This window comes from Chiroxiphia lanceolata, chromosome 4, assembly GCF_009829145.1.
Source record: "Chiroxiphia lanceolata isolate bChiLan1 chromosome 4, bChiLan1.pri, whole genome shotgun sequence".
In the NCBI taxonomy this organism is placed as follows: domain Eukaryota; kingdom Metazoa; phylum Chordata; class Aves; order Passeriformes; family Pipridae; genus Chiroxiphia; species Chiroxiphia lanceolata.
In genome coordinates, this window is record NC_045640.1 from 2605821 (window position 1) to 2624272 (window position 18452).

Genomic DNA, 18452 nt, shown 5'->3' on the forward strand with positions numbered 1-18452 from the left:
GTTTGTTAGGAAGCTTCAATCAAGAACATATTAATTAGAATGCATCCTGCATCCAGGCAGATGTTTGAATTACTGGATAAAATGGAGCTTCTGATGCAGAGCACTGCAAAAAATTAGATTTATTTCATTTTTTTTTTAAGCAAGACCTGTGGATTTGGGTCAAAAGTGGGATGTCAACACGTGGCAGTGAACTTGCAAAAATTCCTTTTTATTACTCCTCTCCCAGTGTGTTCAACAGGAATAAGTGCTCCCTGACTGTGTGAAGGAGTTAATTAATATTCCTGCTTTGGGGGCTTCTTATTGGGGAAGAAAACAACCTTTTGACATGTTCAGTGTTAGTTCACACAACATTGGCATGTGACTGCAGAAAACCGGATTTTTAAATTTTTTTTTAAGCAATATCCAGGGATTTAGCTCAAAATTCCACGTCAGAATGTGACACTGAACTTGTAAAATCTCCTTTTCCCTACCCTGTTCTCCCAGTGTGTTCCACAGGAGTCAGTGCTCCCTGCGTGAAGGAGTTGAGTTAATTAATGTTCCTGCTTTGGGGGTTTCTTATTGGGGAAGAAAACAGCTTTTTGAGGTGTGCAGTGTTACTTCACCCAACATTTGACCCGTGGCTTTGGTCTTTCAGGGATAGACAGTCGATACAACGAAGGCTGCAGGGAGCTGGCAAACTACCTTCTCTTTGGCTTGTACAACCAGAACAACAATGACTTTGAGAGGACAGGCTTTCCTGAGGAGGTGCTTGATGGTGAGGAACCTGCTCAACGTTTTTACCTGCTCTTCAACCTTCCTGGAGGGAAATGGAGCAGAAAAAGTGGCATAGAAAACAAAAAAATTAATTAAATCTCAAGTTGTGTCTGTACACCTGAAAATGGTTCTTAAAAACACTGCTGAGGAACTTGTTTTGAAACATTAAAAGATATATTCCATGTGTTTTATGCTCCACAAGTCTCCTAAATGTTGTAAACTTAACCAGAGTCCATTAGTTGAGTCACTTGGAGAGGACAGGCTTTCCTGAGGAGGTGCTTGGTGGTGAGGAACCTGCTCAACATTTTTAGCTGCTCTTCAACCTTCCTGGAGGGAAATGGAGCAGAAAAAGTGGGATAGAAAACAAAAAATTAATTAAATCTCAAGTTGTGTTTGCACACCTGAAGGTGGTTCTTAAAAACACCAATGATTAACTCATTTTTAAACATTAAAAGACATATTCCATGTGTTTTATGCTCTACAAGTCCCTCAAATGTTGTAAACTTAACCAGAGTCCATTAGTTGAGTCTCTTTGAGGGGACAGGCTTTCCTGAGGAGGTGCTTGATGGTGAAGAGCCTGCTCAACATTTTTAGCTGCTCTTCAACCTTCCTGGAGGGAAATGGAGCAGAAAAAGTAGCATAGAAAACAAAAACAGTCATTAAATCTCAAGTTGTGTTTGTACACCTGAAGGTGGTTCTTAAAAACACCAATGAGGAACTTATTTTTAAACATTAAAAGATATATTCCATGTGTTTTATGCTCTACAAGTCCCTTAAATGTTGTAAACTTAACCAGAGTCCATTAGTTGAGTCAGTTTGAGGGGACAGGCTTTCCTGAGGAGGTGCTTGATGGTGAGGAACCTGCACAACGTTTTTACCTGCTCTTCAACCTTCCTGGAGGGAAGAAGAGCAGAAAAAGTGGCATAGAAAACAAAAAATTAATTAAATCTCAAGTTGTGTTTGCACACCTGAAGGTGATTCTTAAAAACACCAATGATTAACTCATTTTTAAACATTAAAAGACATATTTCATGTGTTTTACACTCTACAAGTCCTTCAAATGTTATAAACTTAACCAGAGTCCATTAGTTGAGTCAGTTTGAGAGGACAGGCTTTCCTGAGGAGGTACTTGATGGTGAGGAACCAGCTCAACATTTTTAGCTGCTCTTCAACCTTCCTGGAGGGAAATGGAGCAGAAAAAGTGAGAAAGAAAACAAAAAAATTAATTAAATCTCAAGTTGTGTTTGCACACCTGAAAATGGTTCTTAAACACACCAATGAGTAACTCATTTTTGAACATTAAAAGATATATTCCATGTGTTTTATGCTCCACAAGTCCTTTAAATGTTGTAAACTTAACCAGAGTCCTTTAGTTGGGTCATTTGGAGAGGACAGGCTTTTCTGAGGAGGTGCTTGATGGTGAGGAACCTGCTCAACATTTTTAGCTGCTCTTCAACCTTCCTGGAGGGAAATGGAGCAGAAAAAGTGGGATAGAAAACAAAAAAATTAATTAAATCTCAAGTTGTGTTTGCACACCTGAAAATGGTTCTTAAACACACCAATGATTAACTCATTTTTGAACATTAGAAGACATATTTCATGTGTTTTACACTCCACAAGTCCCTCAAACGTTGTGAGCTTTAACAGAACCCCTTAGTTCAGTCCTGGTGTGTGTGCACACCTCATTAATTACTGTGATCACACCTCTGCAGCTCTAAAATACTTGAGCTCTTTTTCCCTTCCCCAGCTCACCTCTGTGACATTTGGAAGGTGGCCAGTCCACCCTGCTGGTGGATTATTATTCCCTTATTTGCATGAAACTTTGGATATGCACCCCCTAGGCCGTGCTGGCCTCTTTGAGCTGGAGCAACTTGCTGATGTGACATCAGGCAGGAGCAGCTGGAGTTCAGAGCTCTGGAAGTGCTCTGGGAAGGCTCATCCCAACACTCCTGGCTGCTCCAAGGACAGGCTGATGCAAGTGCTGTGCAAGAGCTTGGAATAAGCCCACAGTTGTCTGGAACTGTAACAAGTGCTGTGGTACTCAGAGCCAAACTGTTTCCTTTTCTTGTTGCAAACAAATCAGGAGTTCCTGTGCACTCACGCAGTTCAACAGTTTTTCTTTTAATGAGGTTCATGATGCAAAAGTGTTTTCTCTTTGGTTTTTTATGCCTGTATGGGGACTCCTGGTGCTGCAATCATCTTTCTTCTGCTCCTTGCAGATATAATCATATTAATCAAACCTGACAGTGTTCATCTGTACTGCAACCCTGTGAATTATAACCAGCTCCTGCCCTATGTGGCTCACTGGAGGAACCTGCATTTTCACTGTCTCACTGAAAATGAGGTGAGTGACAAATGAGTGCAGACAAGGATCGCTAATGAACTTGTTAATGAACTGATATTTAAAGTGGAACTTTCTTTGACATCCCTCCCAGAAGTCTTTCTTCCTTTTCCTCCTCAGCAGGGGAGTGATCTGGGTGTCTGAGTGGGGATTAATCATTTGCAAGAAGAATATGATGTCAGTACTTTTTGTGAAGACAAATGGCTCCCCTCTCCCACTAATTACTATTGTTTTGACATGAGTCAATGATCTTTTAATGAGGAAAAACATGTGGGTTGTGAGAAATGCAAAATCTGAATCAAGCACCACAGTCAACACTGAGATTTCCAGCAATAGCCCTTTTTGCTGCCAGGGCAGTGTTTGAATTCACTGGTTGCCAGTAGTTTAAGAGTATTAGAAAAGATCAGCTTAGAAAGCAATTAAAAAATGTAGAAATTTTATTACGTATTTTCATTTCAACTCTCAAATCTTTCTTTCGAGAACTAGTAACTGCACCACATGAGTGGTGCAAGTTTCTTCTTGCATTTAAAAATGAAGGTGTTTCCTAGAAAAACTGTGTTTATTGAAGTACTGTTAGAGGAGTTAAAAACGAAAATACTGCTTGTCCAGGTGTAGAATAAGGACCTTTACATTCCAGTTGAGAGTGGAAATGCTTCTTCCTTAATTGTGTAACTCCTTTTCTAAGTTAAACTGACACTGAGATCCCCAGGGAGTGGGTTTGGAGCTGCAGTGTCAGAGTGAAGCTGGTGCAAGAATAAACAGGAGGAAGATCAAGGAGAGAAACCTTTTGCTCCCTTGAGCTTCCAGCTTGAAGGTGTTGGGGCTTCTGACAAATTAATTGTGTTTTCATGTGGCTGGCTGATGGTTTAATCACGGAATTAGGAAATAATTCTGGTTGTAAGACATCATCTTGTCCAACCTCTTGCCTAAGGCAGGGTGGGTGATGAGATCAGATCAGGTTACTCAGGGTTTTCTTGCAGCTGGATGTTGAAAACAACCAAGGACGATGCCTGCAGAGCTTCTCTTGGCTGTCTGCTCCATTTCCTGACTGTCCTCACAGTGAAAAAGGGTTTCCTTTTGCCAAATCTGAACCTCTCTTGTTTTGAATCATCCCTTTGTCATGACCTCTGTGGAGAACTTGGCTCCACCATCTCAACAGTATTTTGGTGGGTGTGGGGCAGAAGCTCTGAGGTCCCAGCTTTTGGGACAAAGGCTCCATCATCGTGGTGTCCTTCCACTGCCCTTACTCCAGTTTGCCCGTGTTTTCCTGGTCCCTGGATCCCAAAACTGGCTGCCTGTTCTCAGCACAGTCCCACCAGCCCTTCAGAGAGGGATAATTCTTGATAAAGACACAAACAACTGAGCTACAGGTTCAAACCTGCTGTGGCAAAACCTAAAGCCTGGCCTTGTAAGGCTTTCCTGCTGCCAAAACCCCTGCAGGAAGGGCAAATCTGCTGGTGTAAAACACATGTATTTTGGAAATCAGGAGTGGAGCAGCTCCCACCAGCCTGTTGCCAGTGCAGCTGCAATCTCAGCTATTGCATTTTAAGCTCCATCTGCTGCCAGGCTCTGATATGATTTATCTTGGTAAGTCCTAACCTTAATCACACAGTGCTGCCTGGAAAGAATGATGTAACCACAAAGGTGATCCATGGGCCTTGTTATTTGTGGGAATGAATTAAAGGTTTGATTTTTTTTTTTTTGAAGCTGAAAATGCAGTTTTGCTTCACTGCTGAGCACTTCCAGCCACGTTCCCAATGTATGTGGAGTGCCTGTTTCCCTGATTGCTGCTGAGAGGGAAACAAAACCTTGCTGTGTCAGGCTTTAAGTACATCCTGTTTATAGGAGGATTGTGGCTTTTAAGGCCTTTTTGGTTTTTTTTTTTTTAATGATAGGAATAACTTTTACTTGCTTTTTAAAACATGGAACCAAAAAAAGCTCAAAGGTTTTAGAAATAAATAAAGCAGTACTTTACCTGGCTCTGACAAAACCTGCAGCCTCTCCTTCCTTTCTTCCTACTTGCTTTCAACTAGACCACAGGAATTCAGGGGAATATCCTTAAAGGGAAAAAAAAATCCTCATATATTTAAAAAATGCCCATTTTCAAAATGGCCAAATAGGATAAAGTGGTGAAATATGATGCAGTACATTTTGGGTTGTCTTGGCCTTACCTTTCATGGAACTGGCTGAATTTATTCCTGCAAGAGCAACCTGGGAGCAAGCCTTTAGCACCCTGCCAAACTCCCAAGTTTTTATTCCAGTGGTGTTTTTGAGCCTTGAGAAACTGGCAGTTGTTTGGGGCTTGGCTTTGAGCTGGGACTTTGATCTGACTTCCTGGGATTGAAGAAGGAACTGGGGCTGCATCTTAAATTCAGGCTGGGCTTAAAAGAACTTGTTCTTAAAATAAATGTCTTGGGTGTACCCTGGAGCTCACAGGAGCTGCACACAACAAGTTCATAATCATGTCATTTGCCTTGATAAGAAGTTCAGAGCACTGTATATAAAAATATAAATAAAATAAAATAGGCAAACCACCACCGCCTTCTGATCTTGCTCCAGAAAACAAGTGGCTCTTGAAGGAGTTGGTTCCAGATTTGCTGCTGAACTGTTACCTTTCCAGATAAAAACCAGTGTGTTTCCAGGTTTATCTTTTTCCTGTTATAAGCATGATTTTAGTGTGATTTGTCTCTTCAGTGTAGTTTTTATACTTTTCTGAGCCACAACATTTGTCCTTCAGTCTGCTGAAGTCTTCAGTGACTTCAGTCATGAAACAGCAACATAGTGCTGCATGGTGGTGTCTCCTTTCCCTCTCCTTTTCCTACAATCCACCTCTCCCTCCCACAGCTATTCCTTATTCTGTGTCCTGATCATTTTTCCTCAGGGCCATGTTTTTTGTGGCACATTTTTTTTGTGACACGTGGGTCAGCATTCTAAAAATACCTTTAATTTTTTAAATCCAGTGGATGATACTGAAAATCTTCGCTGAGAGCTGAAAATAAAGTACATAATTATACCTTCATCTACCAGTATTAAAAAACTTTCTCTGAAGTTTTTTTTTTTTTTTCAAAAGAACTGTTTCCAAAAGGATGATTTCCATTGGCTTCAGTGCCGTCGCTGCCGTGCTGGAATTTCTAATGCAGGGAGTAAAAGAGGTGCTTTAGCTCCTGGAAGTTGTAGGTGATATTTTAGTGGTTTACATGCTACATATTCACTTGCCTACCAAACAAATCAGGGCTTGCCTAATCCAGCTTGGTTTTTAAATGGCTTCTTTCAGTATGAAGACGAAGAAGCCGCAGAGGAATTCAAGATCTCCAGCTTTGTGGACATGGTCCGGGACTGCAGCCGGATCGGGATTCCCTACAGCTGCCAGGGTAGGTTGGGTTGGTTTATCCTCAGAGCTGAAGTGCTTTGCACATCCAAGTTCAGGGAATGGAGATTTCCTTGCCTTTGGGAAGAAATAAGCATTATAAGTGTGTCAGTAGGTTCTTTCAGCCTCTTTTTCCTTCAGAGGTGGATTTTTTTTCTGCCGAATTCCATTTCTGAGGAGTGGAAGCCCCCGGACTGGATCAAGGAGGGAACACTCACAGTGTGAGGCAGAGAAATGATTTGCATTCAGAGGAGTGTGTTGTGCTGCTACAGAAGTTCTCTGTTCCCATGGGAGCTCCAGAGAAATCCTCCTTTATTTAAGGGAAGAATAAACGTTTCGTTGTGCGAGTTTCCCTTTTTAGTGCTGAAAGAGCTGCCCTGCACGGCTTCCTCTTGGGCTCTGGAGCCAGCCCTGCAGCCTCAGCACTGTGATCTCACATTCCTTTTTTATTCCTAATTCCCAATTGCTTCCTTTGAGGAAGGGGTGATAAGCTCTGACTGCCTGGAAGGTCGTTAATGGGTCAGGGCAGGGGGGAAGGACGAGGGTTCTGTGTTAGGCAGGATCTGAAGAAGGTGTGGAGCTTAAGAGTGCCAATCACACTTCATGTGGTTTACAGCTGCTCCAAGGAGTGCAGGGTGAATAATTTTTCTCTCCCCTGACTTAAAATTATAATTAAATGGGGATGATGGAAGAAATTCCTGGCTGTGAGGGTGGAGAGGCACTGGCAGAGATTGGGCAGAGAAGCTGTGGCTGCCCCTGGATCCCTGGAAGTGTCCAAGGCCAGGTTGGATGGGGCTAGTAGGAGGTGTCCCTGCCCATGGCAGGGGATAGGACTGATCTTTAAGGTCCCTTCCAACCCAAACCATTCTGTTATTCCGTGACAGTGTTTTACTCAAGAATCAAAACCACTTTTCACTTAAATAATTTCCAGTTGTACAAAGGCAGGTTAATCGAGATCCTCTGCGAATTCAGGCCAACTGTGAGACCTCCCAGAAAGTTGAACTGCCAGGATTTGTGAGGGGATGTCCCTGTGCTCCCTGTCCTTTGCAGGTCACCTGCAGATATTTGACATGTTCATCGTGGAGAAGTGGCCGATCGTTCAGGCCTTTGCTCTGGAGGGGATCGGGGGTGACGGCTTCTTCACCATGAAATACGAGGTGAGTGCTGCCATTTTCACTCCCTTTCTGAGGCAGGAGTTAATCATGGAATTCTCTCACTTGGAAAGTACCTTCTGAGATCATCTGGTCCTGACTCACAGCTCAAGGGAGGTTCCAAGTTGGATGAAGTTTTTCGGGATGTTGTGAAGCTGAGTTTTGAATGTACCGGGAAGGAAACACCACAGTCCTGGTGGGAGACTGTTCTGAGCTCCACAACACCCTGTCCTGGATAAACCAGGATTGTTTGGTCACCCTCTCTAACCCCTTATTGTGATTTAGAACTGTTTTCCTTTCCTTCTAGGGTCAACATTACCAATAACCCAGTTTTTTTGGCACTTCTAGATGGGTTACAGACCTTCCTAGGTGGGTTTTAGATCTTCTTACATGGGTTTTAGATCTTCCTGCATGGGTTACAGACCTTCCTAGATGGGTTTTAGATCTTCTTACACAGGTTTTAGATCTTCCTGGATGGGTTTTAGATCTTCCTGCATGGGTTATAGATCTTCCTGCATGGGTTATAGGTCTTCCTGGATGGGTTTTAGATCTTCTTAAATGCATTCTAGATCTTCCTAAATGGGGTCTAAATTATACTAAACCAGATCCAGACATTCACAGATTTTTTTTTTCTAGATCTTCCTAAATGGGTTTTAGATCTTCCTGGATGTGTTATAAATCTTCTTGGATAGGTTATAGGTCTTCCTACATGGATTATAGGTCTTCCTAGATGGGTTTTAGATCTTCTTAAATGCATTCTAGATCTTCCTAAATGGGATGTAGATTGTCCTAAACCAGATCCAGACAGTCACAATTTTGTCTAGATCTTATTAAATGGGTTCTAGATCTTCTTGGATGGGTTCTAGATCTTCTTGGATGGGTTTTAGATCTTCTCACACAGATTCTAGATCTTCCTACATGGGTTATAGATCTTCCTGGATGGGTTATAGGTCTTCCTAAATGTGTTATAGATCTTCCTAAATGGGGTCTAGATTGTACTAAATCAGATCCAGACATTCACAAAATTTTTTCTAGATCTTCTTAAATGGGTTTTTGGTCTTCTTGGATGGGTTACAGACCTTCCTAGGTGGGTTTTAGATCTCACACAGGTTCTAGATCTTCCTGCATGGGTTATAAATCTTCCTAGATGTGTTATAGATCTTCCCAAATGGGTTACAGGTCTTCCTAAACAGGTTCTAGATACTCTTAAATGGGGTCTGGATCTTTCTGAATGGGATGTAGATTCTCCTAAACCAGATCCAGACAGTCACAAACTTGTTCCAGATCTTACTAGATGGGTTCTAGGTATTCCCAGATGGGTTCTAGATCCTCCTAAATGAGTTCTAGATCTTCCCAAATGGGATCTGGATAGTATTAATCCAGATCCAGACATTCAGAAATTTGTTCTTGATCTTCCCAGATGGGTCCCAGATGGTTTCTAGACCTTCCCAGATGGGTTCTAGGTCTTCCCAGAGGGGTTCTAGATCTTCAGAGCAGGAGGAGCTGGTTAGTGACCAACACTTTGAGATGAGCTGAGAGAATAAGAAGTGACTGTATTTCTTGGGCCATTGGTTATGACACAAGAGATGCATCTGCTTCTCTCCCTGACATTATCTATTCCTGGCTCAGCAGAGCTCCCTGAACAAGGGCAGCACTCAAAATCATTTTACTCCTGGATTTAATAATGATTTGCTGTTCCACTCTGAGCAACTGGTGTCATTTGATTTGCCCATTTATTAATTCTACTCCTTGCATTTCTGTGCTTATTTGAAATGCCTTTTATTTCCTTTTCTTGAGCCTGTGCCACAGCAATGCAGATGTCCTGCTTTTCTTGTCACTCCTCCTTTTTTACAGCCAGAACAGGCTTTGTCTGACTTGTGACAGCTGGAAAACCCCCAGAGAATTCACAGTACATTGTTAAAAGTCCCATCACATGGAGAACTGTACACACTTGCTCAGAAATCTGCTCTGTGAGTCTGTGTCTTTCTGAGCACTTTTCTCTTCCCACTGATACCTTTCCTCAGGTTTTTTTTTCCTATTTCCACCGAGGTGCTGTAACACCTTGTGTGAACCTGCCAAAAACCATTAAATGCAGAGTGCAAACAGGGGAGAATCCTTGTGGAGGAGTATCAACAACCCTTGTTGACGTGTGAAATCACTTAGTGACGATTTGTCTGTCCATTCAGGAGTTGTTTGGCTCTTTAATTGCCCTGTAATTACCCCAATTTATTTCACAAATCCTTGGAGGCTTTGGAAAAACGTGCAGACACGGGTGTGGCCCAGCCAGAACCTCTCCTCTTTCATCCAGGGAGTTGATTCTGTCCTTAAAGCACTTAAAAAGGAGCAGGGAAGACTCTTGGCCTCCTGTTTTAAGAGCAATCCTGGAAGCTCTGGCAGTTCAGCCAGTTCTTGTTTTCTTCCTCCTTAAAGGGGATTTGAAGTGGGAAATGCCATTCTTGACTCTTTAGCTCAGTGTTTGTGTGAGGTTCTCTGTCAGGCAGCTGCTCTGTGTCACTGCTGGGGAAGAAAACCAATCTAAGGCAGAAAATACTGTAAATAATCTATTAATTAATACTTCTACCATTATTAACAGGGGGGTGTTTTGGTGCATTTTTGGCTCCTCAAGCTGACTTTCCCTCTGTTGTGTGTTCTGTTAGATTTGAACATAATGTAAGGATGATAATTTAGGATTTTTTTCTAGTATTTTAAGGACTTTTTCTCCCTTTCTATACAAGTCACAGTTGCTCAGGGCTCCGTAATTTACTGGTGGGTGAATGGAAGTGATGCCTAGAAAATCATCATTAACAGACCTAATTATACAAGGAACTGGAGTAGCTGTAAAGCAGTGGGTTAATAAAATCCCAGTTGGTGCTGCATTTTGAATTAAGTGGGTAGTGGGCAAACCTGTAAATGCAGAAATCATTCAGATACAAGTGTCCCTTCAGGGTGTATTTTTGAATATTGTTCTCATATTCATCATCCTACTACTTGGAAGAAGGTGTTGCTAATTTAAACATGCTTAGCCTAAATTGCCATTCCTTTAGAGCAAGAACATGTGTAGGTTGAATAACCCTGAAATTTGGTTCTTTCTAAGGCAGTTCTTTGCAATTAACTCAGTTTGACAAACTTTATGAAATGATCTGTTTGAAAGATGCAAAGAAAACTTGGCTTCAAACCCTCGCTGGAGATGAGGGGTCACAGGATCCACAACACTTTTGTCTGCTCTGTTCTTTTGTAACCAGGGGTGTGAAAACATTTCTAAATTCAGAGTTCAGGAGGGCTCTCAGGGCAGCTCCAAGGCTGTCTCACTGCAGCTTAAACCTACACCTGTGCCCTTCTTTTGAGGTGTTTTTCACAGAAATGTGTTTCAAATCTTTCAATGTGTTTAAAATCTCTTGCAGTTGATGGATGTCAGCGTTGATTTGTGGAAGACCTACAGCAAAATGGATCCTGTTTCCTTGGAGGATTTGCTCTTTGAGGTAAAGACAGTGAAATGTTCTGAATCAACTCAGAGCTGGAGCAAAATGGTTGTGATTTTGTTTGGTTTTAGTAGTGTTTATGGACTTAATCTACAGGATCCTTCTCCTTTTCCTCCTTCTCCTTTTCCTTCTCCTTTTTCTCCTTCTCCTTTTTCTCCTTCTCCTTTTTCTCCTTCTCCTTTTTCTCCTTCTCCTTTTTCTCCTTCTCCTTTTTCTCCTTCTCCTTTTCTTCCTTCTCCCTTTTCTCCTTCTCTTTCTCCTTCTCCTTTTCCTCCTTCTCCTTTTCCTCCTTCTCCTTTTCCTCCTTCTCCCTTTCCTCCTTCTCCCTTTCCTCCTTCTCCCTTTCCTCCGTCTCCCTTTCCTCCTTCTCCCTTTCCTCCTTCTCCCTTTCCTCCTTTTCCCTTTCCTCCTTTTCCCTTTCCTCCTTTTCCCTTTCCTCCTTTTCCCTTTCCTCCTTTTCCCTTTCCTCCTTTTCCCTTTCCTCCTTTTCCCTTTCATTCTCCTTCTCCCTTTCCTCCTTCTCCTTTTTCTTCTCCCTTTCCTCCTTCTCCTTTTTCTTCTCCCTTTCCTCCTTCTCTTTTTCCTTCTCCCTTTCCTCCTTCTCCCTTTCCTCCTTCTCCCTTTCCTCCTTCTCCTTTTCCTTTTCCTTCTCTCTTTCTTCCTTCTCCCTTTCCTTCTTCTCCTTTTCTTCCTTCTCCTTTTCCTTTTCCTTCTCTCTTTCTTCCTTCTCCCTTTCCTTCTTCTCCTTTTCTTCCTTCTCCTTTTCATTCTCTCTTTCTTTCTTTTCCCTTTCCTTCTCCCTTTCCTCCTCCTCTTTTTCCTCCTCCTTTTCTTCCTCCTTTCCCTCCTCCTTTTTCTGCCCCTCCTCCTCCTCCTTTTCCTCCTTTATCTCCTCCTCTTCCTCCTTTTCCTTGTCCTCCCCTCAAATCCACCACAAACTCTACAAAACACTAAAATAACTTGCCTTGGATTCCTTGAATTTCTTATTTTGCCTGAAATTCTCCTAAAAACCTTCCTAACATGTGACCTTCATGTCCAAAGTACAGGAAGTCGGGGTGTTTGTGTGTGTTAATCCTCCTTTTGCAGCAAGGAGTGGGAAGAAAAATCCACTTTAACACAGAGCCATTCTTCCAGGGGAAAAAAAATTATGCTTCCAGGGAAAAAAAAAGCACTTTTCAGGATGCTTTGTAACTCCTTTAGGTGGGTAACAGTGACACTCAGTGGCTGCCGTGGTGCTTTGGGAAATCCAAACACTGGGAAGTGATTCCTGGTGTTAATGCCATGCTCAGGGCTGGAGGAGAAAGCAGTGGATGAGGACTGGTATTTATAATTTATTAATGTATATATTTTATGAGTATTAGGATATATTATTCTGGTGTTAATTTTTTAGCAGTTTTCAGCTTGGCAGCAAATCAGGCTTTTAAAATGCAGCAAGTTCAGCTGTAATTATCTCTTATTAATAAAATATTGGTAGTTTACACCCATTTGGTTGTTTAATCAACTGCTGTAATGAAAATTATCACAGAGCTTACAGGGCTCTCAGTCTGAGTAATCACTCTGATATTTCACCTCCCCTTTCCTGTATGAAAGTGAGATAAATATTTGGGACTTTTCCTGCACCTCATAAGTCTACCCTGAAACAAGCTTATTTATCCTATTTTAAAGTTTTAAACCCAGAAGTTGCTGTTAAAGTGACTTCAGATTTTCTGAAAACATCAGTTAACGAATGGACTTTTCATACAACTTTAATTTCCTAGAAGTTGGTGACTTTAGAAATGATTAATTTTCTCAGGGAGGATGAAGCCAGGTGATCTCAAAGAGCATTTGAAGCTCCTCTGTGTTTATAATTTTTTTTTGGTTCACATACTGAAACCAGGATGTGTCTCATCTTCCAAGTCAGGAAGTGACAAGGGACTGAAATTATTCTTGAGACCATTTTAAAATTGAAAATTTTAAAGGTTCCTTTATCACCATTGCACACTCATTTCCTTTTATTGATCCTCTGATTTTTTAAAATTAATTTGAATGCAACAAGTTACCTTTTTTATTCTGCTTTAGTGAGGTGTTACTGATGCTTCCTTTTTTCACTCCTCAATTGTTTTTACAAATGCAGGGACAGAAATGACTGTGCCATGAGCTTCCCAAATTCCTCACCCTGTTCCTCACTTTCTGTCCATGAGCTTCCTTAGTGTCAGATAGAAATTACTGCAGAACCATGGACTGATTTCAAATTGCAATTTAAATCTCTCCAAGGAGAAGTTTTGTGGAAAATATGAGATCTGGGTTTTGAATTCTCTCAGAGCACTGTAATTCCTTGGGTTAAAATCAGGTGGTGCAGGGCTGTGGTTCTCCTCCCTCTCCTGCCTTTTCCCTCTCCACAAACATCCAAACCCAAACAAACACAAAAAAAAAAAAAACCCACAAAAAAAGAGCAGCAAAGTCCTTATCTTTTAAAATACATTTGTTTTCTTGTATTTCTTGTTTCACTGGGCAGTTTGTGTTCTGTACTGCCCAGCCAAATATCAACCTTTGACTCCCTTTCTTTGGAAATTGAATACTGAACGTTTTTCTTACAGGATTTAATGATTTTTGAACGCCAGTGGACCAACTTTTTTGCTAATTTTGACACCGAAATTCCCTTCATTCTGGAGCTCTCGGAATCCCAGGCAGGGGAGGTAGGTCTGCTTCAGGAATCCTTGGAAGTCCTGCTCACAGCCGTGCAGAAGGAATAAGGATTCAGCATTAGGGTTATTTTTTTCTTTTTCCTGCCACATCTCACCTTTGAGGGCTCTGCAGAGGGACCTGGACAGGCTGGATCCATGGGCTGATTCCAAGGGGATGAGGTTCAACCAGGCCAAGGGCCGGGTCCTGCACTTTGGCCACAACAACCCCCGGCAGCTCCAGGCTGGGCCAGAGGGGCTGGAGAGCAGCCAGACAGGAAGGGAGCTGGGAGTGGGGATGGACAGGGAGCTGAACAGGAGCCAGAGTGTGCCCAGGGGGGCAAGAAGGCCAATGGATCCTGGTCTGGCTCAGGAACAGTGTGGCCAACAGGGCCAGGGAAGTGATTCTGCCCCTGGACTCAGCACTGGTGAGGCCACCCCTGGAGTGCTGTGTCCAGTTCTGGGCCCTCAGCTCAGGAAGGACATTGAGGGGCTGGAGCAGGTCCAGAGGAGAGCAACGAGGCTGGGGAAGGGACTGGAGCACAAGTGCTGTGAGGAGAGGCTGAGGGAGCTGGGGCTGTTCAGCCTGGAGAAGAGGAGGCTCAGGGGAGACCTCCTCACTCTCTGCAACTCCCTGACAGGAGGGGGGAGCCAGGGGGGGGTTGGTCTCTTTTCCCAGGCAACCATCAGCAAGACAAGAGGGCTCGGGCTTCAGCTGTGCCAGGGGAAGTTTAGGTTGGATATCAGGGAGAATTTCTTTCCAGAGAGGATGATCAGCCATTGGAATGAGCTGCCCAGGGAAGGGGTGGGTTCTCCGTCCCTGGAGGTGTTTAAGGACAGACTGGATGTGGCATCAGTGCCATGGGCTGGGAACCGCAGCGGGGTTGGATCAAGGGTTGGACTGGATGATCTCGGAGGTCCCTTCCAACCCAGCTGATTCTATGATTCTATGAAAACCTGTGCTTTGGGTTTTTTTCAGTCACCACCCACTTTAAAAATCCCTGGTATGGTGGTTTAGGATTGCTGGGGTGATTCAGTGGAGTGTTTGCTCACTGATAATTCGATTTAGCTGATTTATAGCTGCACAGCAGATATTTGTAGGTAGATTAACTTCGAGTTTGCTGGACTCTGGTATGTGCAGGGCTTAGCAATTCGGAGTTGCACGTATCAAAATCTCAAATATAACAGAGGGGAACACAAGCCTGGGTGAAAAAAACACAGGACTGGTGCTTTTGAAACATTTTGTTGCTTTTTTTGAGCAACCTGGACTAGTGGAAGGTGTCCCTGCCCAAGGCAAGGGATTGGAACTGGATGGGTTTTAAGGTCCTTTCCAACTCAAATGACTCTGTGATTTTATGGTGATTTTTTACAGAGGTTGAAAGTAGTTTTTGGGGGGTTCAGGAGTTTTCTCTGAGAAAGAAAATTCAGGTTTGTTCTTAATCATAGTGAGGATATATCATGCTTTCTGTTCTGTCCTGTTACTTGTTAAATTTTTTTAATAATAATTTTAAAATTTGATTTTAATTTTTAAACAAAAATAATAATATTGGTTGGGTTTTTTTTTCCTTTTTTAATTCTCCACAGCCCTTCAGAAGTTATTTCAGCCACGGCATGATCTCAAGCCACATAACAGATAACAGGTATTACTCATTATTCCTTGGGAATTAGTACTTCAGTGTGTTATTCCCATATCCCTGATGCCAGAATGCATCAGTTATAATTCCTTTTGGGACCATCTCGGTATTATCCCATCTCATATTAAACAAAACCAACATGCAAAGGCACTTCCTGGAAGGGTAAAACTGAATTTTCACTGGATTTAGTTCTTAAATATACAATGTGATTATGTTTGAAACTCTCCACCTTGTGCATTTGATATGATCCATTTCTTCCCTGTTCCATCCCTGGAAGTGTCCAAGGCCAGGTTGGAGGGGGTTTGGAACAACCTGGGCTTGTGGAAGGTGTCCCTGCCCATGGCAGGGGACACTGGATGGGCTTTAAGGTCCCTTCCAGCCCAAACCATGCTGTGATTCTGTGATTCCATGACAAAGTTTTAATTGAAAGAGGAAGGTTGCTTTTCTTCTGTTTCAAACCCAAAGTTCTGCTGCTTTGAGTTAAATCAAGGTTTTTTAGCTACTTCAATGTCTCTGCAGCTTCCTCTTTATTTGGAATAAACCAGTGTCCCTCAGTGTTTGCAGCATCCCTTCGTGTTTGCCCTGAAATAATGAAAAGACAAACCTTGACCTCTCCAGCTGAGTCTTGGGCCCAAAGCCAGAACTAAACCCAAAATAGTTTTTTTAATTTCAATACAGTCGTTTCAGGGTTTTTCAAGATGGTAAATTTTAAACATAATCACTTTTCAAGGCAGTTTACTTTTAAAAAGGGGGGGAAAAAAACCCCCTTCTAATATCATTTGGGAACAACCTTGAGATTTGTTCTTGTGCTTGAAACAAATGATCATCTTGTCAATGCAAGCAGCTTTTTCTTTTAGAACTTGGTCTTTACAATGGGAAGCTTTGTGAGCCCTGGTAAAATTCACTACTTGGTAAAATTCACTACTTGGTCCCTCAGGCTTGAAAGCTTTGATTTCATTTGTTTTTAAGTTCCCTGCCAAGTGTTTTGGTGGTGATTCCCTGTTTCCTCCCCAGCCCCAGCCGGCAGCCCTTTGTCCTCTTTGGCAGCCACTCCACCAAGGAAAACCTGAACTCTGGTAACTTTAATTTTCCATCAGAAGGACACCTTGTTCGAAACACTGGCCTTGGTGGGAGCACTGCCAAGCACATGGTAAGGCTTTGGAGTAGTTACCTGAGATTTTAGAGGGGTTTTTTTGGCAGATTTTCTCTTTTTCTTCATGTGTTTTTTGTGCTTACCTTTTATGAGTTAAACACCTGATTCTTCTTAACATAAAAACATGTTAGTTTAACAATTAGTTTAAGGAAGAAATTTTCTTTTTCTTTCTTCTTCCAAGTTACAAGACTGGGTGCTTAATCAGGAACTGATGAATGATTTATTTCCTGTAAAAATACAGCTTTTTAAACACTTGTGTGTGGGGTGGGGGAGAGGGAAATGCTGTTTGTGAGGGCGTTTGTCCTGCTCTTGAAGCGAAACCCTTCTATGATGTGTTTAACCCTGACACACAGATTTGATTTTAATCAGATTCCTTAAGAAAGAAGTGAAAAGACACCTTTGCTTTTTTTTGATGTTAGAACAGAATTTTGTGAACAGACAGGAGATTTTTATGCGTATCCAAATTCCAGCTTGTGTCGATGAAACAAAACCCAGCAAAGTGTCGATGAAACTGAAACTCTCTGTTGGTGTTCCAAGAACGTTCCAATGAATCTGGGGTGTTCCAAGAATGTTCCAATGACTCTGGGGTGTTCCAAGAATGTTGCCATGAAGTTGTAAAGATTAACTTGTTTCCGTTTTCAAGTAAAAGCTTAGTTGGTAAACATTTGATGAGGTCGAAGGCGGCGCAGGGGCCGTGACCGGGGGAGCCACCCCCGGGAACTGGGATCCTCTGGCTGGAGGGGCCTCGTGGCTCCAGAAGGCAACGGGCAGCGAAGGAGGAGAGAGGTAGAGTGTGGACACCTCCCTGCTCCCTCCAGGGGCTCCGGGAGTGTCCGACAGTGGTGCGAGTCCAGATGGATGTGGTTGAGTCCAGGTCATCGTGGAGTGGACGGATGAGTGAGGGGATGAGTCCGTGACAACATTCCATGTGCACTTTCCTCAGGGAATGGATGGACGTGGGTGTTCTGGACACATCAAAAGCCTGAGAAAGGATTGTTCTGTAGCATCCTGCTGAAACCTCATCCTCCATCTGCTGCTCTAACACACTCTCTCTCTGAAAACACTTTCAACTTTTGTCTTTTCTTCCCCTGATAACATTGAGACCATTTGCTGCCTTTCCCAGTGCGAGTACAGTTTTATTCTGATGTACTTGCTCCATCTGTTCTCCTCAGATTCTGATGCTGTTCTTAAAAAAGGTGGTTTATTTACAGGTACAGGTGATACTGTTGTAATAGGGTGTCATGAAAATAGTAAATAAGACCAGCATAGTTATGGGAACCTGACCCACTTTCCTCTCCATGAAAAGAGCAGTTGGCATAGGAAATTGAGAACCCAAGTCAGAGCTCATCTCCTTCCCAAAGTCTTTCAACCATTCAGGTCAAGTCAAAAGTGAACTAGACCTTTGAAAACGTAAGTTTGCTTTTTCCAACTCCAGTTCCGTGTGTGTCGTAAACCTCCTGTAGTTTGTCAGTGCTTAGAGGACTTAAGGGGAACTTAGTTTATTGTCCATTATTGCACCAATTTGCTTTACTAATGTCTCTTTGTGTCTCATTAATACTGACTACCAGGTAGTGCAGTGTGTGTCTCCCAAGGGACCTCTGGCTTGTTCAAGGACCTATTTTTTTGGGACCAGTCACGTTCCTTTCCTGGGTGAGTACATTAAAAAATGCCGAGGCAGATACTCTCTTTAATTATTTTTAAATTTGCAGCAATTAAAAACTGGCTCTGATTCCTTTCTGAGCCACAGGAGTGGTAGGTATTGTGTAGTTCTGTAGCCAGGGCATGGGAGCATAGCAGATTTCATGGGTCAAATGTGTCAAGAGGTGAGTGTTCCACAGAAAATCTGTCAGATCTGACTATGCAGGCCTTTCCCAAGCACTAGACAAATATTTCAGTCAATGTTCCTTACAGTTT

General features: G+C 42.5%; 1 protein-coding gene across 10 annotated transcripts in view; it reads left to right on the plus strand.

Annotated features, from left to right (window-relative positions):
* C4H20orf194 (chromosome 4 C20orf194 homolog) overlaps positions 1-18452 on the plus strand; it is a 74837-nt gene that overhangs the window by 14596 nt on the left and 41789 nt on the right. For all 10 annotated transcript variants that reach the window (XM_032684814.1, XM_032684806.1, XM_032684807.1 and 7 more), the window contains exons 3-11: positions 635-754; positions 2973-3097; positions 6369-6465; positions 7512-7618; positions 11014-11091; positions 13668-13766; positions 15336-15391; positions 16400-16535; positions 18107-18188. In XM_032684814.1, coding sequence (XP_032540705.1) covers positions 635-754; positions 2973-3097; positions 6369-6465; positions 7512-7618; positions 11014-11091; positions 13668-13766; positions 15336-15391; positions 16400-16535; positions 18107-18188 — 900 coding nt within the window. The remainder of the gene's footprint in view (positions 1-634; positions 755-2972; positions 3098-6368; positions 6466-7511; positions 7619-11013; positions 11092-13667; positions 13767-15335; positions 15392-16399; positions 16536-18106; positions 18189-18452) is intronic.